At 41.0% G+C, this 25,815-nt stretch overlaps 1 protein-coding gene across 20 annotated transcripts in view; it reads right to left on the reverse strand.

Moving 5' to 3' along the window:
• Nucleotides 1–25,815, reverse strand: part of TNIK (TRAF2 and NCK interacting kinase) — a 451,082-nt gene that overhangs the window by 150,523 nt on the left and 274,744 nt on the right. For 14 of the 20 annotated variants that reach the window (XM_073626214.1, XM_073626206.1, XM_073626209.1 and 11 more), the window contains exons 13-14: nucleotides 3,889–3,999; nucleotides 1,957–2,043 (exon numbers count right to left, since the gene is read on the reverse strand). In XM_073626214.1, the coding sequence (XP_073482315.1) occupies nucleotides 1,957–2,043; nucleotides 3,889–3,999 (198 nt within the window). The remainder of the gene's footprint in view (nucleotides 1–1,956; nucleotides 2,044–3,888; nucleotides 4,000–25,815) is intronic. The other 6 variants (XM_073626210.1, XM_073626221.1, XM_073626219.1 and 3 more) reach the window with 3 other exon arrangements.

Genomic DNA, 25,815 nt, shown 5'->3' on the forward strand with positions numbered 1-25,815 from the left:
AAATCAGGCACCTGTGGAATGTGTACACCTGATTTTACTGAAAAAAAAGCTAATATTGTTTAAATAATCTTTTTTGCACCTTGCAGGACACGTTGCAACTCTTCTATCATTCATTGTACAGCTCATAATCTTTTGGTCCAATATCTATCACATCTCTTATTTATACTTGTTTAGTGCAATACTCTACAGAAATACATAATATAGGCATAATAGCTCAAATAGGGCAAATTGGGCAATAAAGATATGTATGAAGTGTTATACAACACTTTATATCAATGCTCCTGTATAGACACTTGCAACACTATGGTGCAAAATGTTGCTTGAACTGGGAATTCTTTTATGCATCTGTCAAATGCTGCAACTCTGAGAAATCCAGCAATCCTTTCATTAGGGAACACACATATTTCCTACATTGCTGCAGTAAGTCTGTATCAAAAGGTATTCCAACCTACAGGCAGTGGGGACATACTGTATGTTCAATCCATATCTAGATCATATGAACTCAGCTGTCCTTATAGGAAACCTTTCCTGATGGAAACATGGAGACTTGTACAGACTTGTCATTCGGCAGGGGCTACTAACCTGACTCTGAATTCTCTGAGTCACAAACCCAGAAAAAGTATGCAGGTTCAGACTTAACTTGTTCTATGTAGGTGACAGGGAGTCAGCACATCAGCCTTTTAAGAAAAAGATCAGCCATGGCTGCCCCCAAAAGATTTACATTAATATGTAGTCTGGATACTTTTGTACCTCAGGCTCGTGATTATTTCTTTATTGCAATCATTATAAAAAAAATTACCACAATTGTATAGACTGGTCAATATGTTGTTAACTCATACTAAGTTTACGAATGCCCTCAATAAATTTGTTTTATAACAAAAACCACCTAAATGGTTTCACTGGCATCCTACGATACTGTATTACATAAATGGCATTCGGCAGATGGCCTGTTTCAGTGATGCATGTGATTGCTGTACACAGGACTTACATTGTTTATTTAACTGGGTCATAAATACATTTTACAGATTTTCAGGACAGGCAAATCAACTATCTTACAAAAGAATAAAGCTGATGATCTATAAGGACTAACTTTATACCACTATTATCAACACAACCAAAACATGGTATAATATCATGTAATTGTTACACTGTCCCCATGGTCACACCACTCTGTCCTATGGGCCCCATATAGGTCAGCCCTTACTGCCCTGTACTTGCTGCGGCAATGAATGCTACAAAGAAGGATATTATTAATGGCCATTAACACTATTTTGCTTACGTTTGAGGCATTTTACTTGTGCTTATCTGTGTAGTTCCACTATAGAAACCACAGGCTACCATATAGCAGACCTGTGCAGTGGCAAGGATGTGAATGAAGTTTGAGGTGTGTATATATACTGTAGTTTTATCTGCCATAAGATCTGTATGAGCGTTTTTTTATGAACAGATAAATGTCATATATCACTGCTTCCCAATCTGGTTCACGAACAGTGGATGTTAGTTGATAGTGAGCACAAGTGCATTAAATAAAGGAGATGGCACACCAAATTTGTAGCTAAAATTTGTAGCAGATAAAAATCTTTCAGCTAATTTTCACTGGCCATTTATAGCCAACTACTGGATTGCTGTGCCTAGGAGTCTGCAAAAAACTTGCAAAAACTACTCAGCTAATTATCCAAAGAAAGGGCTGAGAAATACTGCCAAAGCACTCAGATAATATAAACTCAAATGCTGGGTGGTTGCTCCACAATTGCTTTACTTACCATGTATTTAAATGCTGAATGAAGGGTTCTGAAACAAATACAAATGAATGTGATATCATGGGCGCAAGTGCATGCAAGTGTCATGCAACCTGTCATGAAAAAAATGGCATGATAGACAAGCACACAAGGTCTGTCATGCAAGGACACTAGGTGAAGAAGACATGCTGGAAAACAGCACACAAATCTTTATTACCAGAAGCAGAGCTTGTTCCTGCAGTAATTGCTGCTGCAAGATCTCTAACTGCCTCTGCTCTTCCTCTAGCTGTCGCCTGATGTATTCCTGGTATGGGCAGTGTTGGAAAGCAGGAGAAAAGAGAAGACTATACATCAGAGAATACGATATTAGATACCACAGAAATAGAAGGAAATTAAACAAATAGTCAAGGAATACATCTTAAGGTGAAAACACTTTAGGATATTTCCAAGGAAAGTATAATTTTCTGTTATACCTTTCTAAGACAAATGTGATCAATCTTGTGTGCCAATACTTCTGTGTAAATACAAGTATATACAAAAACGTGTCATCTCACTCTATGCAATGATGTGAAAAGAAGCATAAGTAAGGAACTTTCACACTGGTCATGAAACCTAGCAGTAGGGATGTTAATGAATCCTCCACAACCACTGTCAGTGTTCTAGATGCATGGATTGATCAGATGTACAAGAAAGCTCAGGTAACACATAAATATACTTTTTGAGGCTATACCGAAGGAAGAAGTCAAATGTGATATGTTTAAAAGTGACAACATCCAGATGTAAAAAAGAAATGCTAAATGTATTGTGTAGTCAAAAGTGCAATTGTGTGCAGAACAGATAGAAAGGCATGAGATTGCCATCTTTTTATGGTCACAAGTTGCCTAGGCTGTCCAGCTGCGCCTTGGGTAATTAAGGGGAAGGAAGCCTGATGATTTCACAAGATGCATATGGACAGCCTAGGCAACTTGTGATGCGAGACTAGTGGAGCCAAAACATTTTTGATAAAGGAAGGGTTAAAATCCCCTAAAATCTCTTATTCTGGTGACAATTATAAGATTTTAGATTGCCCATCACTTCCTTAGTGACACTGGTCACCAGGACAAGTATAGAGAGAATGAATCTCCCCAGTGAGGGCACAGACTATTGCCACCTAGACAGAAAGTGAGGGGAAATCCAAAAGTTTTTAGTTGTCACCAAAGCAAGAGTTGAGGGTAATTTATCAAGTGGGGACACATGTTTGGTGACAACTGTCTAAGATGGCAAATCCCCTAAATTTGGGGATATTTACAGTCACTTCTTGCTGCTTCTACAGGGCTGAAGATGAGTGGAACTCTCTCCAGCAGGACAAGGCCAATACAAAATAAACTTACCTACTCTACTTAAAACCCTTACCTACTCTACCCAAAATTAAAAAAAAAAGTCTGAAATGTACATACACTTTAGTAAATGTCATATGTTATTACATTTAATTCAAACTTCCTGAATAACTAAATTATAAATTGCCCCTGTTCTATGGAAAGTGAAAGCCCTAATTTAATGGTCAGCGCACAACACTTGCTGTTTGCATGTAAACTACTTGACCAGCATAACCAATGCAGATTAATACAAAAACAGTGATAATGATATCTGACAGTCAACACATACAGTAGAAAAGAAAACTCCTCTTCTTTAAAAAATCAAAAATGACTAGGCCTGAGACAAGAAAAACAAATATCTAGTTTTATCATATGAAGAGTTCCCCTATTCTGTTGTGTGTTAGCCGAGTGGTCAATCAGCAAAATCCAGTGGAGAGAGAGCTGCCACAGACACCATTATATTTTGCCTTGTATTAACTGCAGAACACATCCACGTCCCCCTCACAAACATATACTCCGCCATTGCGAGGAATGATGCTAAGGTTGTAATAAGCTATATCCTGTTTTTAACATGGTCTGAAGTGCTTCTTTGAAGAAATGGAGAAACAACATATTTTAAAACAACACAACCTGAAATACCTTATGCTCACTTATAGTCAAAGAATGTTCATTTATATGCCAATTATGCTTCCATAATTTCACTTCTATATATTGTGAAAACATCACCATAAAACCATTCAGTGCTACTCGTGCTCAAAAATATCAAATAAAGATTACGTGAAGAAAGGTCAGACCTTCTCATGCTCTGCTCTTCTCCGTTCTTCCTCTCTTCTCATTTGCTCTTCATACCGCCGCCGCTGGTCTCTTTCCTGCTGTTTCCTCACCTCCTTTTCTCTTCTTTGCTGCTGAACAATGACAAGAAATGTTGGGTCACAGTTATGCTTAATGGATGCCTCTGCTTCGATACAGATATGGCATAGCATTGTAATGTATATATCATTCCACGTCTCATTCATTTCCTCAATTTATTTTAAAATCTTTACTTTTAACAATTTAGTTATTTGACAAGGTTTAACAAGGTACAGAAAATATAGAAAGTAAAAGAGGGTAAAAGGATTTTGTCGGTGCAGATAAACAAAACATAGAAGATTTTTTTAAAAAGATACAAAGTTTAATTCAACCATTTAAAAAAAACCCATACAATATTATACACAATTCATGAAATTTCAGTGTTGATAAAAGCACGGTGGTCAAGTGGGATATGAGTGTACATATAATTTAGGAGATGATATATTTGCATACTAGCCCGACATGTTTCGCAGTGTCGCTTTTTCAAGGATATGCAAACTGAAGGTGATATCATCCAACACTCTTAATGGTTCTAAAAAATAAAGAAATATAAAATAGTATTCATTGTGGTATACATAAGAAAACAAAAATTATACAAAAACTTTACACATACTGGCGCAATGTCTCCACTGAGACAGCACTAATAAGGCGCTTACCCCCGTAATGACCCAAAGCCCTGTCACTCCCCACATGCATCAACCGAAACCGGACTAGCGATGAGGCCAAAATGCACTAAAATGTGCAAAATGAGCTATAAGCCCTTCCTGTGATTCTGATTAGCGACCCATGCAATCCTTTATTCATACCTTGTTTGTATTTTTGTCATCCCTACCCGACACCCAAACCCCCCCCCCTTTTTTCTCCCTCTTCCCCTCCCTTCCCTTCCCCATTGGTTCCCATTACTAATTTAGTTTATATACATTATTCTTCTTCCTGTTACAATTGACATGTATCAAGATAAATGTAATCTTTAATTTGTATATATAGCTATCATGTCAAAAATTCAATATGTATACCAGCTGTATTCTGTAATCACATATCTTTGCATTTTCTATAATCATTTTTTGTGTTTTTTCCAAGCGCTCTGTCTCCCTGTTTCACCGATCGGATTGGAATGTATGTGGTCCCTTCCTATCCGATCGGTTGCCTCCTGGATCCCCCTGAGCCTTGTTGCTCCCAGCTCCCTGTGATGTGCCCAAATCGCGCTGTGCTCCCTGAGGGATTGGACCATCAACGGGTCTCCCATCCCTGCAGCCCGGGCACGGTGGAGCCGGGATCGGAATCGCCATGCGGCGCTATTGCGCATGTCGGCTCTGCGCTTGGCCGCTCTGCCCTATGGGATATGTAGTCAGTTGGGATTCCCGGCTCCCCGGGCATGCGCACTGGTGCCCTCACGTCCGCATCGAGCTGGTGACGTCACACGCCAGCTCGATGGGGGACAGCACATAAGCCGGCATATCTGACAGTGCATTCTGTCAGCGCCGGAGGGTGGAACTCATCTTTTGGCAGTGTTAGTGACTGGTAAGCTTACCACACACTGCAAAAAACTGCTGTTTGTGTTCATGTATATCTTTCACTTATTATCTTTTACTACTTAACATCTTACCCCAGTGTTGTAAGCACTCAAATTGCTGACTTTTCTGTTCTAATATGTAATCATTGAGACATTTTGTCCACCACCATCCAGCTAGGTTTTACTGGATGATTTATACCTAAATCTTCATCAATTTGATGTGTATACCATACTCTATTCCTGCTTACATCTCCTAGTCTTTTCAAAATTTATCACCCCCAGTAAAATTCCAATTTTATGTGCTTATTTCTGTATTTTATTTATTAGCACTATACAATCATCCCTTGTAACTACAACCTAACAAGTGTTGACGACTGCCTCCACCCTACAGGTGTTGCCCTGATCAATCAATAGAGTAAGTGTCTGATAGCATTCTATTATTGAGTTTAATAACTCTCCTTATACGCACCTTCTGCGACAGTCAATCAGAATCTCCATAAGTGAAAAGAATATTTTACTGTATTGACATTCATATATTTAACTACATATAATTTGTCCAACACTATTAAACAGCTAATTTTTGATACAATGCATTCATATTTCCCAAATACAGCTCCACCTTTCTGTCCCCTGTGGTTGCATTTTGGCCTCATCGCTAGTCCGGTTACGGTTGATGCATGTGGGGAGTGACGGGGCTTTGGGTCATTACGGGGGTAAGCACCTTATTAGTGCTGTCTCAGTGGAGACATTGCGCCAGTATGTGTAAAGTTTTTGTATAATTTTTGTTTTCTTATGTATACCACAATGAATACTATTTTATATTTCTTTATTTTTTAGAACCATTAAGAGTGTTGGATGATATCACCTTCAGTTTGCATATCCCTTGAAAAAGCGACACTGCGAAACATGTCGGGCTAGTATGCAAATATATCATCTCCTAAATTATATGTACACACATATCCCTCTTGACCACCGTGCTTTTATCAACACTGAAATTTCATGAATTGTGTATAATATTGTATGGGTTTTTTTTAAATGGTTGAATTAAACTTTGTATCTTTTTAAAAAAATCTTCTATGTCTTGTTTATCTGCACCGACAAAATCCCTTTACCCTCTTTTCTTGATTTATAATTATGATCAGGGATGTGGTGCCTACTTCCTAGGGTGTTTTACCTGTATTCGGAACCAAAATCTTAGTACAGAAAGTAAAAGTTATTGGATACAGAGCAGTGACAATTTGCATATGTTACCAAGTGATGTCAGTTATGTAGGACCATGTAGGACCCCTTTCACACTGGGAGGCGTTTTTCAGGCGCTTTAGCGCAAAAAATAGCGACTGTAAAGTGCCTAAAAAATGCCTCATCTGCAATCCCAGTGTGAAAGCCTGAGTGCTTTCACACTGGGGTGATGCGCTGGCAGGATGTTAAAAAAAAGTCCTGCAAGCAGCATCTTTGAAGCGCTTTAGGAGCGGTGTATACACCGCTCCTAAAGCGCCCCTGCCCATTGAAATCAAAAGCGCCTCGGCAGCGGCGCTTTTAACCCTTTATTCGGCCGCTAGCGGGGATTAAAAGCGCCTTGCTTGGTAAAGCTCGCAAGAAAGTATTGGTAAATCTCGCAAGAAAGTATTTACGCATGCCATATGCAAACGGATTGTGAAGGATGTGCTGATTGTATTGTTTACTCTGTTAATTACATTATTCTTCTACACATATCAGTGTAATGTATGTTATGTATATGTGTACTCTTCTCAAATAAACAACAACGTTCTTTGAAAAAAAAAAAAAAAGCGCCTTGCTAGCGGCCGAAAAGCACCTTTAAAACAATGGTAAAACGCTTCTAAAACTAGCCGCACTTTACCGCCTATTCCCCCGCACTGTCAGTGTGAAAGGGGTCTAAAGGTCCTTTTACTCCAGCCATATAAGAGAACAACAGAATCTATCAAATCTGCACACTTGAACTACAATGATACATAGTAAGAGATAACTGTAGTCTGTAAGCTCCTTGGTGTATGGTCTATAGAATCGCACTGTAATTGCAACAGATCAGTGCATGAGAAAACTAGGGATGGGAAACAAGAATAGGGAAGAGAATGGCACAGGAAGTGAAAGCAGAATTAATTTGTAGGAATAGTTGGAAATGCGGAAAGTGAGTGCAAGAGGGAAAAAAAAGGGGGGGGCTTAGGCATTTGTTACTGTCTTCCCAAAGTGCCATTCTGCCCTTCTTAGCTATAATCAGAAAGAAGCAAGAGAGAGGGGGCTCTCTTACCATTCCTCAACTGTCCCACCCATGGCCTCATATTTTCCATGAGTAGTGAACACAAGCCAATAATGCCACGTCTTTCTGAAGTGCTCGCCTTCCTTCTGCATGGTTAGAGTGAGTTCTTCCATGCAACAAATCTCCCTCACCTTAGCCAGCCACTGGGTAATAGGAGATTGTGTCTGTTTTCACATTACAGGCACACAGGCCCTGGCTTCAGTGAGTAGGAGTATAAGGAGTGTCTTTTTATACTGCTTCCTTGGGAAGTTTTGCAGGGTCTTGACCTAAATCAACAAGTGTTTTGACAATTTCCCTAGCTTTATTCCAAAAAGGGCATAGGACTGAACAGGACAAGAAAATTTGCAAGAAAATCCCTTGTGCATCATTATATCTCCAGCATGTGGATGGTTGAGGTGGGGAAACGTTTATGTAATGTCATAGCTCCCAACTGTCCCTGAGTTCGAGGGACTGTCCCTGATTTCGAGCAATGTCCCTCTGTCCATCTTTCCTCCTCATTTGTCCCTTATTTTGGTCTGATCTATAAAGTTGTATATAAAATGCACTTATCGTCTTTCAAAAAGTGTTTCCCAGTGCTAAACCTTTCATCGAATTTCTAAATTGCTGCATTTGTCAATTTTAAAAGCCAATATAAAGGAATAGTAGTGGTAAAAAAGCACTTGTGGCTCTAATTAACCTTTTTTTTGGGGGCTATTTCCCCTTTAAGGGGCGTAGCAGGGGGCGTGTCCTATGCCTACATACGTTTGCTAGTAGGTGTCCCTCATTCCCATCTCAAGATGTTGGGAGGCATGTAAGGTGGATGGGACATAATACCAACCGGTGCAAAACTTGTATCCCATTTCTTGGATTTTGTTAGCTATGAAGGCTTTGTGGGCAAAGTATATCATTTATAGTCTACTTGGGTCTTAGTAAAAGAGGTCTTTAGTTCAGTCTCCCATTGAGTAATATAGTGTGGGACATAATCCTATGGTGGTGAGAAAAGGGCATACCTCTGAGAAACCGTGTGCCTCACAGTTCTAGGTCAAGTGTATGTTCAAAAGGTTTCATGGAAAAAAATAGGGGTGTGCTTTGCACAGATTTCGTAAGGAAATTTCTTATTTCATCCAAATTTTTTAGCCAAAATTCAAGTGAGGGACGTGTAATCCGTTAGATTTCCGGCATGGATTTGTAAATCTTTCCTTTGGTAAACTAAAAGAGTCTAAATCATTTAGAGTTTACAGCTGCAAAGAAATGATCTTCAGAATTCATCCTGTTGCTTTTGTCAGCAGTCACATCATCAATAAATACAAGAGGACCAGTTCCATTGGCAGCCATACATGCCCATGCCATGACACTACCACCACCATGCGTCACTGATGAGGTGGTATGCTTTGGATCATGAGCAGTTCCTTTCCTTCTCCATCTTCCCATCACTCTGGCACAAGCTGATCTTGGTCTCATCTGTCCATAGGATGTTGTTCCAGAACTGTGAAGGCTTTTTTAGATGTTGTTTGGCAAACTCTAATCTGGCCTTCCTGTTTTTGAGGCTCACCAATGGTTTACATCTTGTGGGGAACCCTCTGTATTCACTCTGGTAAAGTCTTCTCTTGATTGTTGACTTTGACACACATAAACCTACCTCCTGGAGAGTGTTCTTGATCTGGCCAACTGTTGTGAAGTGTGTTTTCTTCACCAGGGAAAGAATTCTTCGGTCATCTACCACAGTTGTTTTCCGTGGTCTTCCGGGTCCTTTTGTTTTGCTGAGCTCACCGGTGCGTTATTTCTTTTTAAGGATGTTCCAAACAGTTGATTTGGCCACACCTAATGTTTTTGTTATCTCTCTGATGGGTTTGTTTTGTTTTTTCAGCCTAATGATGGCTTGCTTCACTGATAGTGACAGCTCTTTGGATCTCATATTGAGAGTTGACAGCAACAGATTCCAAATGCAAACAGCACACTTGAAATGAACTCTGGACCTTTTATCTGCTCCTTGTAAATGGGATGAGGAGGGAATAACACACACCTGGCCATGGAACAGTTGAGCAGCCAATTGTCCCATTACTTTTGGTCCCTTAAAAAGTGGGAGGCACATATACAAACTAGTAATTTCTACACCGTTCACCTGATTTGGATGTAAATACCCTCAAATTAAAGCTGAAAGTCTGCTGTTAAAGCACATCGTGTTTGTTTCATTTCAAATCCATTGTGGTGGTTTATAGAGCCAAAAAGATTAGAATTGTGTCAATGTCCCAATATTTATGGACCTGACTGTAAATGTCTTTTTTGCATGTGTGCATTGTAATATTTTGTTCTGTTGTATGGTCTTATGGCTGCACCATCTTTAATGCATCTTTTAGGGTGTGCCCCCAAATATCTTTTTTATCTCTAGACATATTCGCTGATTTCAGATGTCATTAACCACTTAAGCCCCGGAGCATTTGGCTGGCCAAAGACCAGAGCACTTTTTGCGATTTGGCACTGCGTCACTTTAACTGACAATTGCGCGGTCGCGACGTGGCTCCCAAACAAAATTGACGTCATTTTTTCCCCACAAATAGAGCTTTCTTTGATGGTATTTGATCATCTCTACGTTATTTATTTTTTGCGCTATAAACAAAAAATAGCGACAATTTAGAAAAAAACGCATTATTTTTTACTTTTTGCCATAGAAATGGTTTGCGCATGCCCGCAAACCGCTTCTTAAAGGGCAACGTACAGGTACATTAATATGCCTGTAAGTGCCCTTCTGCTGATGTATATCGGCGTGAGCCGGTCGGCAAGAGGTTAATGAATTTCCTACAGAGTAGAGCTGCACGATTCTGGGAAAAATGAGAATCACGATTCTTTTGCTTAGAATAAAGATTTGACTGCTCTTGGGCCTCCATCAAGGGGGTCAACGTTTGGAATATATGATCAGAATTTAGTTTCTTTTACAGCTTTAGCTAGCATCCTACCTGGCTTTTTGCTATGTTCATAAATTTGGTGACAGAGTTGGTGTTGGGCAACCTTGAAGTTGTTTGATAGGAGGAAAGAAAGGCATTAGCATAGATTTCCTAGCTCCTTGGCTTGGGCTAGAGATTGTATTTATGGCAACTCATGTCTGGCAATTTGGGACAATAGGGAAGCCAGTACAGTATTTATTAATGCTCTTTTTTGCTGGGCGGTGAGCTTAATTTGTTACCCTCTGATCACACATTTATGTGACTTCCAAACTTTAATAGGGGGATTATTTGGCACAGAGTTGGTGTCCCTCAGTTTGCAATGGACTTCAATTTTACTAAATTTTTATTAGTTACATAATAATAAGGTGAGAAAGAAGAAAGATTAGTGCTGATCACTTTGAGATTCATTTTTCACATAGGTTAACATGCCAATTGAAGATTACATTATGCAGGCAGCAACAGTCTAAAATACAATGTCCATGTCATTAAAATACTGTGTTATCACAATACATTGTACATTGTCCAGTTGAGGTCACTGGTCCACATGTGCAATCATTTCCAAAATGTTCCTACATGAAGCAATAATAACTATCCATTTTTTCAGGATACCATTTTATATGAATAAATGTGATATTACACCATCATTGATAAAACAGAATACCCAAGGGGCCATAGGCACCAAATTCTTTGCCACAAATCAACAGATCCAGACAGGTACACTAGGCATAAAAATGACCTAAAAAAACTGTTATGTCTCAAATATACACATGAACTCCCTGACCAATCTTTTTCAGAAAAGAAAAATGTTGAGTTAAGTAGAAATGTCCAGACTGGCCAAAAAGCTTTTCTTCATCTTGTGGTTATCTGTTGGGTTCCATTACTAAATGTGCTGTGAGGCACACGCAAGTACACATTAATCCCCTGTTTCATGTACTGTATACCTGGAAAAGCAATCCAGTAAGGCTATGACATGAGTATCGGTGTAGGCTTTAACTAAAATTACCTGTATTTATTGGCGTATAACACTCACTTTTTCACCATGAAAATTGGGTGCAAATAGTGCGTGCGTGTTATACGCCAATACTTCAGTTTTAGCTGCCTCGGAGGGGACAGGGAGGGGGGGCTGGACAAGCACCATCAGATTACATAAAGTACATAAAGCCTCTGTAATAGGAACTCCCATCTCCTGGCCCGCCATTGGACCACTGTTCTGTCTATCATAGGAGATTCTCACTGTATGTAATCTGTCAGCGCTCGTCCCGCCTCCCTCCCTGTCCCCTCTGGGCTGCAGATGGGCATTGATCAGGCTGCACTGATGGCAATGGTGAGGCTGCAGATGGGCACTGACCCTTATTTTGCTTCAAAGTTCCTTATTTAAAATTTAAGTTTTTTTCCTGAAACTTCCCTCTTAAAATGAATATGCGTGTTATACGCCTGTGCGTGTTATACGCCGATAAATACGGTAATCCTACTGTAGGACAAAACGGTTGTTCACATACAATCAACATTTGGAACTATGGGACATTGCTACTCTATATTAACACTTCTTAGGCAAGCTTGGAGCAAGCTAAAAACCATTATGCTGAGGTGTTTATCCTTGCAAATTTTCTAATACCACATTCTGACATATAAAAACTATAAAGAAAAAACAATATTTTTATAGTATGGAAAGAGCTATTAAAAAAATGCTATTTTGGATAATAAAAATAAAAAAGAATATAAAATGATTTTTCAGCTAGTTGGACATTGCTAAAAGATATGGGCACATATGGAAAATAAATATTTTGATCCTTAGGTAAAGCCGACCATAGATGGTTCGCATCACACATGTCACATTTTTACATGTAATTATTGCCAGAGGCTATAACCACTAGCAATAGTCAATGTGTTCTACCGGCAGGGATGGCTTCCCACACTCCGCCACTGGGAGAAAACAATAGCTCAGTGGGTGGCATTCCCCCATCAACATTGACTGTGTTGAAAGGGGGAAACTGAGCAATTTTTTTCCTGTAACCACAGGCACTACAATCGAATCATCTATGGTCTGCCTAATAATGGGAAATAAGAGGTGTAATAAACATAATATTTTGAAAAATGATTTTGATTTAGGGATTTTAAATGCGGTCCATATTGATTTTTATCAGCTGCAAAAATCCTCTGTAATCTTTCCCCAATATAAAATAACCCTCCCGACAACCTATTGTAAAGTGGGATATGTTACCTTTCTTTGTGGTTATCTGAATACATATCATCTCATGTATAAGCTAGCCTGAGTTCATATTAATGTTGATCATATTTAGTACTGCATCTCTGCCCTATTGTTGGCTCTGTTATCTACATGGTACTTCCCTACCCTTAAACCAACCATGTATCAATTAGGTACATATTGATACTAATATATATATATATATACACACAGTATCTAACAAAAGTGACTACACCCCTCATGTTTTTGTAAATATTTTATTATATCTTTTCATGTGACAACACTGAAGAAATGACACTTTGCTACAGTGTATAATAGTGAGTGTACAGTTTGTATAACAGTGTAAATTTGCTGTTCCCTCAAAATAACTCAACACACAGCCATTAATGACTAAACCGCTGGCAACAAAAGTGAGTATACCCCTAAGCGAAAATGTCAAAATTGGGCCCAATTAGCCTTTTTCCCTCCCCGGTGTCATGTGACTCATTAGTGTTACAAGGTCTCAGGTGTGAATGGGGAGCAGGTGTGTTAAATTTGGTGTTATCACTCTCTCATACTGGTCACTGGAAGTTCAACATGGCACCTCATGGCAAAGAACTCTCTGAGGATCTGAAAAAAAGAGCCTGAAACTGAGCTGCAGCATAGTGGCCAAGACCATACAGCAGTCTAAAGAAGTTGAGTGCACATGCTCAGCGTCATATCCAGAGGTTGTCTTTGGGAAATAGATGTATGAGTGTTGTCAGCATTGCTGCAGAGGTTGAAGGGGTGGGGGGAGGGGATGGTCAGCCTCTCAGTGCTCAGACCATACGCTGTACACTGCATCAAATTGGTCTGCATGGCTGTCATGTCATCCCAAGCAGACTAAGGGCATGGATTACTGGAACCATGTCCTGTGGTCTGATGAGACCAAGATAAACTTATTTGGTTCAGATGGTGTCAAGCATATGTGGCTGCAACTAGGTGAGGAGTACAAAGACAAGTGTGTCTTGCCTACAGTCAAGCATGGTGGTGGGAGTGTCATGGTCTGCGGCTGCATGAGTGCTGCCATCACTGGGAAGCTACAGTTCATTGAGGGAACCATGAATGCCAACATGCCGACATAATGAAGCAGAGCATGATGCCCTACCTTCAGAGACTGGGCCGCAGGGCAGTATTCCAATATGATAACGACTCCAAACACACCTCCAAGATTACCCTCAGCTTCTTTAGCAAGGCAGTGGTCAAGATGATGGACTGGCCAAGCATGACTTCAGAATTGAGCAGCTGTGGGGCATCCTTAAATGGAAGGTGGAGGAGCGCAAGGTCTCAAGGGTTAAGACAGTGCTGGAAAATAATGGTGGCCACACAAAATATTGACACTTTGGGCCCAATTTTCACTTAGGGGTGTACTCACTTTTGTTGCCAGCTGTTTAGACATTAATGGCTGTGTGTTGAGTTATTTTGACGGGACAGCACATTTACACTGTTATACAAGCTGTACACTCACTACTTTAATTGTAGCAAAGTGTCATTTCTTCAGTGTTGTCACATGAAAATATATAATAAAATATTTACAAAAATGTGAGGGGTGTACTCACTTTTGTGAGATACTGTATATATATATATATATATATATATATATATATATATATTTATATTTATATTACACAAACCACATCTAAGCCTCTCTGGAGCTAGCAAATCCATCCCCATATCCAATTAATCTATTTGTTAAAAGACATTTATTTTAAGATTTTCTGATGCAAATGTCATTCCCTTCTGGTTACACAGCAAACATTTTTGCAACTTTTACTGTATTTGAGTATTTAAAATTTACGTGACAGATAAAGTAAGAGGCAATGCTTCAATACACCTGTGAACAATCTAGGCCATTCCCCAGCTTGAAGTCACTGAGCTCAAGCCACATTCTGGACGAACAGTAAAAACATTGCAATCCATCAGTTGAAGCCAAAAAATTATATTTACAGCTTCAGACCGTAAATAATTATCCAACTAGGTTACATTTTATTTTACAATACTATATCTTTATTGATCTAATGGGTTAACCAATTAAGATCACTGTTGGAGTTCTCAACAGACCCAAAAACATGCTGATTTCTGTCTCTGATAACAAGCAAAATTGCTAGAGCTCCAGCTTCCAGACCTGAATCTCTGGCCACATTCTACTGACACTAACAACATTACTATATACTCTCAAAGGGGCTGGGTACTACTGGAGGAAAAGGTACCAGGAATGATCTATGTTTACCTAAATCAAGGTATAAAAATGTAAAACTGTACATGTGCTAGTTGCCAAACAAGACAATTTTATTGCTGTTTAGGATAGGTGGGACATTTTTTTATCCATTTCAGGAAAGAAAAAGACAAAGACAGTCATAACAATTGTTAAAACATTTAACTTTGCAAAGAGTGTGTATCACCCTCTACCAGGTAGGTGCTAGTAAGGGTTGTTTTACTAGGTTTGTTCAGCACAGGCAAATTTAGGCAGGCCTATTCTGCAAGCTGGGCCTGTCTGTTTTGATCTTGGTGCTGGGAGTGGTTAGAATAGCAATGGGTGTAATCACCTGCATTTCAGTTCTGAGGCGCCTCAACTGCTTCCAGGGAGAATGTTCTGGAAGAGGAGGTTGGGCCTAGACCTGGAGTTGCAGGCAGCCCATGTGGGAGCCCTGACCAATCCCTAACTGGCATTGGCAGGGGAAGGGCCTCCTATATAGGCTGAGGTCACATGCTACTGGGCAGGAGTAGTCGACTGGGTGACGTGAAGAATGGAGTGCTAGACAGCCGCAGGAGCACACCCCCTTCTGGGGGGTGTGCAGAACATCTCCCCGGAGGCCTAGTAGGTTAAAGTCTATGTTTTAGGAGGAGGCCTCGGGCCTCCTCCTTCAATCCCACACACCCCCCTTCTGGGGGGTGTGTGGGATTGAAGGAGGAGGCCCGAGGAGAACATTGAGGGAACATTGCCTCTACACGGTTACTGGCAATGTCTCCGTCACCACACGGTCGGTGGCAGGGAACTCCTGGAGCAGAGAGGCAGGAGAAGCTGTCGGAACGCATGGTCCGGGAAAGTTCCTCATCAAGGACTAAGGGCTGGAAGGTCAGTGAGTGTTACCACAGTGGATGGCTGGAGGATGTGTCAGGGATTCTGTAAGGGAACTCGGCTTCTACACGGTCACTAGCAGTGTCTTTATCATGCACACGGTGGATGATAAAGAGTCCTGGTTCAGAGAAGAGACTGTGGGGTTGTGTGTGTCAAATCAGTGTGGCCGGGAAACACATGATTTGCAAGTTGGACTGGCTGGGAGCAGTAGTCCATTTCCTAAAACATAGACTTTAACCTACTAGGCCTCCGGGGAGATGTTCTGCAGGCCTCAGGCCTAGTAGCAGCGAGTCACCAGAGCCAGTAGAAGGGCTTATTCAGAGTGAGTTCTTCATACCTATTAGAAGAGGATGTGTTATACCCTAATGTAATTACAAGTTGTGCAGGAGGAAACCAAGTGTGCAAGGAGAAGCAAGTTTGGGGCAGTTGGTGAAGAGGACTAAGACCATTACTTTTACACGCTCAAAAGTGATGTTTCTGTCCCTCGCACAGTGATGGATGGAGAACTCTTAGTAACAGCAGTCTGCATGGAGATGCAGGGAGCAATAGTCTGCATAGGAGATGCAGAGGGAGTAACAGTCTGCAGGGAGCTGCAGGAGAAGATTTCTACTTAGTCAAGTGTTCACATTCAATCTTCAGGCTCTAAATATGATCAAAGTATATTCAAACCTGTAAATATGATGGCAATGATTAATTCTATGGGCATTCCATATCCCTATCCAAGTTGTACCCACCAATAAAACAACAAAAACAAAGCTTGCAAATGACTGTGCATTGTCTCTGGAAAGGATGCATGAAGTCTGGCAGTGGGGTGATTTGGCGGATTGTTTGTCAGTAGTGCTAACACCATGGCTACAAGTGGTTATTCATATAGTTTCTTGAAAATCATTTACGCCATTGATCGTTTGAGTTTATGGTACTAATGGTCCACAGTGAATGATTGTCCACCATGTTGGAAAAACACTTTGATATTTATCATTTTGGCAGCCATTTTTAATACAAGAAAAAAGTTATTTTCATGCAAGTTCATCTTTAATCTTGTTATCAAAGGCTGTGGCCAGCTTCAGATAAAGATCAGATCACTTCTTAGGATCCAAGTGTTAAAAAGGTATAAGAGGTAATAAAGCACAGTTCAGACACTCAGACAAACAAATAAAAAAAAATTATTAATGTGCTTTGCTAAAATATAGCCTAAGAAATTAGCCCCAAAAATGTGACCCACGCAGTGGCAGGGCATTAGTGGCAGCTGGACCCCACCAAGCCTTTGAAAGTCTTAGTACAGCTACACCCCAGCTAATCCACGGAATTCCCATTAGCTGGATGTTTGATTTCATTTTTTTTCTCCCAGTAAAACAATAGCAAACCTGTTAATACGACATTCCCAATGCATGCATTCATGTTGAACAGTTATCTAAAGGAGTCCAGGTGCAGAGCAGTGCTGATGCTACATACTGCACCATACAAATTAGGTGCCATTTCTTCAAAAGTGATAGATTGAAATAAAATACAAAATTAATAAATAATTCTCCACTTCTGAATACCAGGCAATGGCAACATCAATTTAGCATGTACAACATGACGGAAATGTTTTTATTTCCTGCATGACACCATGACCTTGCCTACCGTATCTAAAAGCTTTATAATTGTGAAACAGAGAAGTCTAAACAACTCACTCTGAGCCAGAGTGTGCACTTTGGTGAAATGGCCACAGGGTAGCAGTGGTGTGCAAAAGAATGAAAGGTGACTTCATGTGGCTAGGTTAACATTAATTGTCTTCTAAAGATAATAAACTCCCTTCCTAAATGACACTCTAATTAGAGTAATAATTATTATAAATCTGAGCATTACACTTAAGACTACTGAAATTTTACGATTGCTACTTCTGTTAATATCAGGGCTGGAGAAAGCAACCACAATTATATATGCCCAGAGATGGTTTGAACTTTAAGAATATGCAGTTCTGTAACTGATGGCACACTATAAACTACTCAATTTCAACACCAAACGCGGTGGTAAAAAAAAAAAAAATACAAGCATGAAAAGTAGCCTTGTGCACGATCCAGACTATATATGCAAATTAGGTCAGCAAACATATTATTATTGTGCTTTGATGATTTTGATGCAGGCTAATTGTCCGCGAAGGTTCTTATTTATCCAGGTTATGGTCTTTATAGTAGTAGTTAGTCACACAACTGGACTTGTTCTGTAATGTTGAAATCTTTTGGTAGCTTATCCATGACACCCCTTTCCTTCTACGGAGTGTATGAAAAATACCCCAGCATTTAGGGCTGATTCACACCACAATGCATTTGTTCAAGTGCTTGCGTTTTTGTGCATTCCTGTACAACAAATTTCTGACAGACAATGCATTTCAATGAGCTGTTCAATGTGTGGTAACAGCTCAAAAAGTACAGCAGATGCCTCGGTTAAAATCTCACGGCATCAAATTGCGTGATACTGCAGTATCCTTTGGTGGCTGCAATGCACAAGTGTTTGGTAAATGCATTTGGGGTGCCATTAACAAAATAATGTCATCTGTGCTCATCTAAAGAGGGCAGCTTGTTCCCATGTGGTGTGGGAAATGCAGACAGAAACACACATTTCCCACAGCACAAGTGGTGTGGATGGGCTCTGACATCAGGTAGTGAGTTAGGCTTGGTACATACGGACCAAATATTGGGCGTTATCGGCCAGTTCAACAGGAACTAGACAACTGTCAGTCAATATGTACAGCTGTCTTTCCAAAAAAAGACAGTCTAACAACCAGCTTTTGTTGAAGGGACATGCTGGAAAACCAACATTCAATCAGCACTGTGTGTTCTGATGGGGGGGCAGTCCCCGTGTTAGAACACAAAGGCACAGCGGGTGAGAGTTAATCTACAGGTCAGGACCTAGGAGTATTCCTGCACCGTAAGAAAAAGGGGCACTTGTTTGAGGACAGTGAGGGACATATTTTGGACAGAAAGGTTAATTGGTTCCTAAGTGGCATGAAAGAGGCCAACTTTTGCAAACTCATTATTGAACACTTGTGGGGGTCTTTAAAACCATCTGTGCTCTTTATATAATTCCATTTTACCTTCGCTACCTAGCCCTTTTGACAATCCACATCTTGTGGATTGAGGCATGTAAATCGAAGGATTAATACCTATGAAGCCTTCCTGACACCAAGGATGGAATTATGTAACTAGAATAGGGTGGTTCTAAAACTTTTACACCTCTCATCCTGTTCTTGGGTAACAACATCTGCTTTTCTATGGTAACCGGATAAAGATGTCTGTGCTACCTGTGTGGCTATAAATGCTGGGGTATTTTCCTGACACACATCATAACTGAAGAAGTGGCTTGGATAAGCTAAAAAAGGTCTTCTACATTACAGAACATGCTCAGTTAAATGTGACTATTACTATATATGCAGGCCAACTGCATTGCAGAATTGGTGACTCACACCAGAACGCGGTGCGTGAAACCTGCCCTCTGTGTGCGTTTCCCGCATCGTGTTCAAAATCTGCAGCAGGTGTCAATTTGCCCCATGTTGGCATGGTGCCCACCTTAGCATTGGTAGTGGCAAGGCAGTGTAGGACTGGCCATAAGAGGGATTACTTTGATGCAGTTGGTCAGCTTAACCGCTTTAGCCCCGGAAGATTTTACGCCCTTCCTGACCAGAGCACTTTTTGCGATTTGGCACTGCGTCGCTTTAACTGACAATTGCGCGGTCGTGCGACGTTGGACCCAAACAAAATTGACGTCCCTTTTTTCCCACAAATAGAGCTTTCTTTTGGTAGTATTTGATCACCCCTGCGGTTTTTATTTTTTGCGCTATAAACAAAAAAAGAGCGACAATTTTGAAAATAAAGCAATATTTTTTACTATAATAAATATCCCCCAAAAATATATATAAAAAAACTATTTTTTTCCTCAGTTTAGGCCGATGTGTATTCTTCTACATATTTTTGGTAAAAAAAAAAATCGCAATAAGCGTATATTGATTGGTTTGCGCAAAAGTTGCCATGTACAACTGCCAGTACAACTGCGGCAGCTGATCGGCAAGCAGTTAAACATGTATTGCAATATATGTGAACTAAATATCCCTGTTTTTCATTGCATCGTTTGCTGGGAAGGGTGAAGCATTGTGCTGAGGGTCCATCCAGAATGTGTAATAAGAAGTTAATGACACCCCAAACACAGGCCACAAACTCAGTGCGTTTGCCTGCACCGGGTTGCATGGTACAGAAATATTGGTTGCAGCAAGTTTCCAAAAGTAGTGCATGCACTACTTTTGGTGCAGTGCGGTGTGATTTCAGCCCATTCAAAATTAATGGGCTGAAATCGCACCGCAAATCACACAGCACAGTTCAACACTGTACGTTCCTATGCAATTTCCAGTGTGAACCAGTCCTAAGCCTAGTCTCTCACTACTGGCCCCTCTGTGGGTGCAAACTGTTGTCCTACCTGAACAATTTCTCAGGATAGAATATCTAGTTCTAAACATATGACAACTATACAATAATAATCAATATATAGTGATCTACTACTCAGTCTGCGAATTTGGATTAGGTGTTGAACTTCTGGACTCGATATATGTATGCCCATACATAATAAACCACACCACCATTTACTTTTAGCTTACCTACTGTATAGTAGAAGTAGGCAAGTGTGACAGAAAATACAGAAAAATTTAAATGAGCTGACAATGCACACAAACACACAGCTACATAGAGAGAGAGAGAAAGCAAGAAAGGAGGCTATATATATACACACATATACACACACATATACACACTGCTCAAAAAAATTCAAGGAACACTTTAAAAAAACACATCAGATCTCAATGGGGAAAAATATCATGCTGGATATCTGTACTGATATGGACTGGATAATGTGTTAGGAATTAAAGGATGCCACATTGATGGAAATGAAACAACAGGTGCACTAGATGGGCAACAATCAGACAATCTCCACAACAGGAATGGTTTTACAGGTGGAAGCCACTGACATTTTTTCCCCTACTCATCTCTTCTTTTTCACTAGTTTTGCATTTGGCTAGGGTCAGTGTCACTACTGGTAGCATGAGGGGATACCTAGGCCCTATCGAGGCTGCACAGGCAGTCCAACTCTCGCAGGATGGCACATCATTATGTGCCATTACCAGAAGGTTTGCTGCGTCTCCCAGCACAGTCTCAAGAGCATGGAGGAGATTACAGGAGACAGGTAGTTACTCTAGGAGAGCTGGACAGGGCCGTAGAAGGTCCTTAAGCCATCAAGCAGGACCGGTATCTGCTCCTTTGTGCAAGAAGGAACAGGATTGTAGGGCACTGCCAGAGCCCTACAAAAGAACTCCATCAAGTCACTGATGTGAATGTCTCTGACCAAACAATCAGAAACAGACTTCATGAGGGTGGCCTGAGGGCCCAACATCCCCTAGTGGGCCCTGTGATCACTGCCCAGCACCGTGGAGCTCGATTGGCACTTGCCATTAAATACCAGGAATTTGCAGGACCGCCACTAGCGCCCTGTGCTTTTCACAGATGAGAGCAAGTTCACCCTGAGCACATGGGGCAGAGGTGAAAGGGTCTGGCGAAGCCGTGGAGAACGTTATGCTGTCTGTACCATCATTCAGCGTGACTGGTTTGGTGGTAGGTCAGTGATAGTCTGGGGAGGCATATTAATGGAGGGACGCACAGACATGTACAGGCTAGACAATGGCACCCTGACTGCCATTAGGTATTGGGATGAAATCCTTGGACCCACTGTCAGACCCTATGCTGGTGCACGACAATGCCCAGCCTCATGTGGTGAGAGCATGCAGCCAGTTCCTGGAAGATGAAGGAGTTTATAATATTGAATGACTCCCATGCTCGTCACAGTCTACACAGTCTACCAAGAGGATTATTAAGCCTCCCCATAACATCAACCTGATTAGATTTATTAAAAGTAAAAACTTAAGAGACCTAATCAGGTTGATGTTATGGGGAGGCTTAATAATCCTCTTGGTAGACTGTGTAAAGCAGTTTACGATTTGCCCACATGTTCTACCATCTGTTCTGTCCATGGGTTTACCCTTCCAGTGCCCAATATGGCGGTTTTGGAATCGCTCCATGTGTTTTAATGGAACGCTAGATAATTTCCTGGTCTCACATCGAGGCTTGGTTTTCCTGGTACTATTTACACGCGACACGTCAGTGCGTCGCCCGTGCCCCAGACGACGTCATCGTATGATGAAACGCGCGTCGGGAGGAGCTGACGTGCTGACGTCCCGTGTGTTCCGTCTGTAGGACGGGTGTTCGCTGTAGCCGGCCGGCTCATACGATTTATGCTGTTTGTCTTCATTTTAAATGTAAGTGTGTTTCCTATTTTTATAATAAATTACTTATATCAGGATTACGCTATGTCGATCCTTCTTTCCTTTTGGGGAACCCCTGAATGGTAAACTGTTCCGGTGCTTTGGAGGTGCGCATGGAGGGTTTCTTGCTGTAGCTGATCCTTCTAGATGGTGTAATGGATTATCGCCGTCCAATCATCCCCATTGGCTAAAGGCCCTGACCGGGTTAAGGTTACAGGCTTGTCTAAGCTTGCCTTGTGGTAAGCACATTATTGTACTGGTGTTAACACAGTGGTGCGGTGGAGGAATCAATTAGCTATCTATCCTCACAACATTAAGAAGAATCTAATTTATATCTCCGGACTTTTTTCTACCTGCACTCAGATGGACTTCCCTAATATTCACTTATAGAGTTGTCGTTTTTACATTTAAATTCACGTGAACGGGGTTTATGGAATAGTCCATCACTAATGTTTATGTCACATATAATATTGTTATTCACTTAATAATATTGCAATTTTTGTAGTTTATCTAGCGCTGTTATTTATTATTATTTATTTGAACAGGTGTGTATCTCACTTATAGCAGCAGCTTTTTTCTAGGTGTCATTAGTCATTTAATTTTTGTTTGTTTTTCTGGTCAAGAATTGTTTTGGCCATTTTTATTACAGCGCGGTATTTTTGTTTATAAATATTTTTCATGTGCTAGTATGATACTAGCCTCATGCTTATTATACTTTTTTAAGTACATTTTTTTATTTTTTCACTCACCTCTCTATACATTTGAGCTAGCCCCTGCCCCTTCCTCTTCCCCCCTTCCCCTTTTTATCACAGTGCAATCACCACTCACTTTATTCATACCACTTTGGTCTGTTTGGATCAGCCATTTAGGTGTTGCAGCAGTGCCCCTTAGCATAAGTATTTCTGACAGCGCAGGAGTTTCTTCATCATTTACCCAATGTGTCAATTGTTTGTGTGGCCACCATTATTTTCCAGCAATGCCTTAACCCTCTTGGGCATGGAGTTCACCAGAGCTTCACAGGTTGCCACTGAAGTAATCTTCCACTCCTTCATGACGTCATCACGGAGCTGGTGGATGTTAGAAACCTTGCGCTCCTCTACCTTGCGTTTGAGGATGCCCCACAGATGCCCAATAGGGTTTAGGTCTGGAGCCATGCTTGGCCAGGCCATCACCTTTACCTTCAGCTTCTTTAGAAAGGCAGTGGTTGTCTTGGAGATGTGTTTGGGGTTTTTATCATGTTGGAATACTGCCCTACGGCCCAGTCTCCGAAGAGAGGGGATCATGCTCTGCTTCAGTACATCAAAGTACATGTTGATATTTATGGTTCCCTCAATGAACTGTAGCTCCCCAGTGCCAGCAGCACACTTACAGCCCCAGACGATGACACTCCCATCACCATGCTTGACTGTAGGCGCACCACCACACACGCTTGACACCATCTGAACCGAATAAGTTTATCTTGGTCTACTCAGATCACAGGAAGTGGTTCCAGTAATCAAGGTCCTTAGTCTGCTTGTCTTCAGCAAACTCTTTGCAGGCTTTCTTGTGCATAATCTTTAGAAGAGGCTTCCTACTGGGACGACAGCCATGCAGACCAATTTGATGCAGTGTGCGGCATATGGTCTGAGCACTGCAAGGCTGACCCCCCCACCCCTTCAACCTCTGCAGCAATGCTGGCAGCACTCATACATCTATTTCCCAAAGACAACCTCTGGATATGACGCTGAGCACGTGCACTCAACTTCTTTGGTTGACCACAGGGAGGCCTGTTCTGAGTGGAACCTGTCCTGTTAAACCGCTGTATGGTCTTGACCACTGTGCTGCAGCTCAGTTTCAGTGCCTTGGCAAGCTTCTTATAGCCTAGGCCATCTTTATGTAGAGCAAAGATTCTTTTTTTTTCAGATCCTCAGACAGTTTTTTGCCATGAGGTGCCATGTTGAACTTCCAGTGACCAGTATGAGAGAGTGAGAGCGATAACACCAAATTTAACACACCTGCTCCCCATTCACACCTGAGACCTTGTAACACTAATGAGTCACATGACACCGGGGAGGGAAAATGGCTAATTGGGCCCAATTTGGACATTTTCACCTAGGGGTGTACTCACTTTTGTTGCCAGTGGTTTAGACATTAATGACTGTATGTTGAGTTGTTTTGAGGGGGCAGCAAATTTACACTGTTATACAAGCTGTACACTCACTACTTTACATTGGAGCAAAGTGCTATTCAGTGTTGTCACATTAAAAGATATAATAATATATTTACAATACTCATTTTTGTGAGATACTGTGTATGTTATATATACACACATACACATTTATATATTTCATATATATATATATATTTATATATTTCATATATATATATATATATATATATATATATATATATATATATATATATATATAAAGTATTCAGACCCCCTTAAATTTTTTACTCTATTGTTATATTGCAGCCATTTGCTAAAATCATTTAAGTTCATTTTTTTCCCTCATTAATGTACACATAGCACCCCATATTGACAGAAAAACACAGAATTGTTGACATTTTTGCAGATTTATTAAAAAAGAAAAACTGAAACATCACATGGTCCTAAGTATTCAGACTCTTTGCTGCGACACTCATATATTTAACTCAGGTGCTGTCCATTTCTTCTGATCATTCTTGAGATGGTTCTACACCTTCATAGCCACACTCCTGTCTATAGACCTTACAGCTCACAGTGCATGTCAGAGCAAATGAGAATCATGAGGTCAAAGGAACTGCCTGAAGAGCTCAGAGACAGAATTGTGGCAAGGCACAGATCTGGCCAAGGTTACAAAAAAATTTTGCTGCACTTAAGGTTCCTAAGAGCACAGTGGCCTCCATAATCCTTAAATGAAAGACATTTGGGACGACCAGAACCCTTCCTAGAGCTGGCTGTCCAGCCAAACTGAGCTATCGGGGGGGAGAAGAGCCTTGGTGAGAGAGTTAAAGAAGAACCCAAAGCTCACTGTGGCTGAGCTCCAGAGATGCAGTCGGGAGATGGGAGAAAGTTGTAGAAAGTCAACCATCACTGCAGCCCTCCACCAGTCGGGGCTTTATGGCAGAGTGGCCTAACGGAAGACTCTCCTCAGTGCAAGACACATGAAAGCCCGCATGGAGTTTGCTAAAAAACGCCTGAAGGACTCCAAGATGGTGAGAAATAAGATTCTCTGGTCTGATGAGACCAAGATAGAACTTTTTGGACTTAATTCTAAGCGGTATGTGTAGAGAAAACCAGGCACTGCTCATCACCTGTCCAATACAGTCCCAACAGTGAAGCATGGTGGTGGCAGCATCATGCTGTGGGGGTGTTTTTCAGCTGCAGGGACAGGACAACTGGTTGCAATCGAGAGAAAGATGAATGCAGCCAAGTACAGGGATATCCTGGACAAAAACCTTCTCCAGAGTGCTCAGGACCTCAGACTTAGCCGAAGGTTCACCTTCCAACAAGCACACAGCTAAAATAACGAAGGAGTGGCTTCACAAAAACTCTGTG

The sequence above is a fragment of the Aquarana catesbeiana genome, linkage group LG04, assembly GCF_042186555.1.
Source record: "Aquarana catesbeiana isolate 2022-GZ linkage group LG04, ASM4218655v1, whole genome shotgun sequence".
Taxonomy (NCBI): Eukaryota; Metazoa; Chordata; class Amphibia; order Anura; family Ranidae; genus Aquarana; species Aquarana catesbeiana.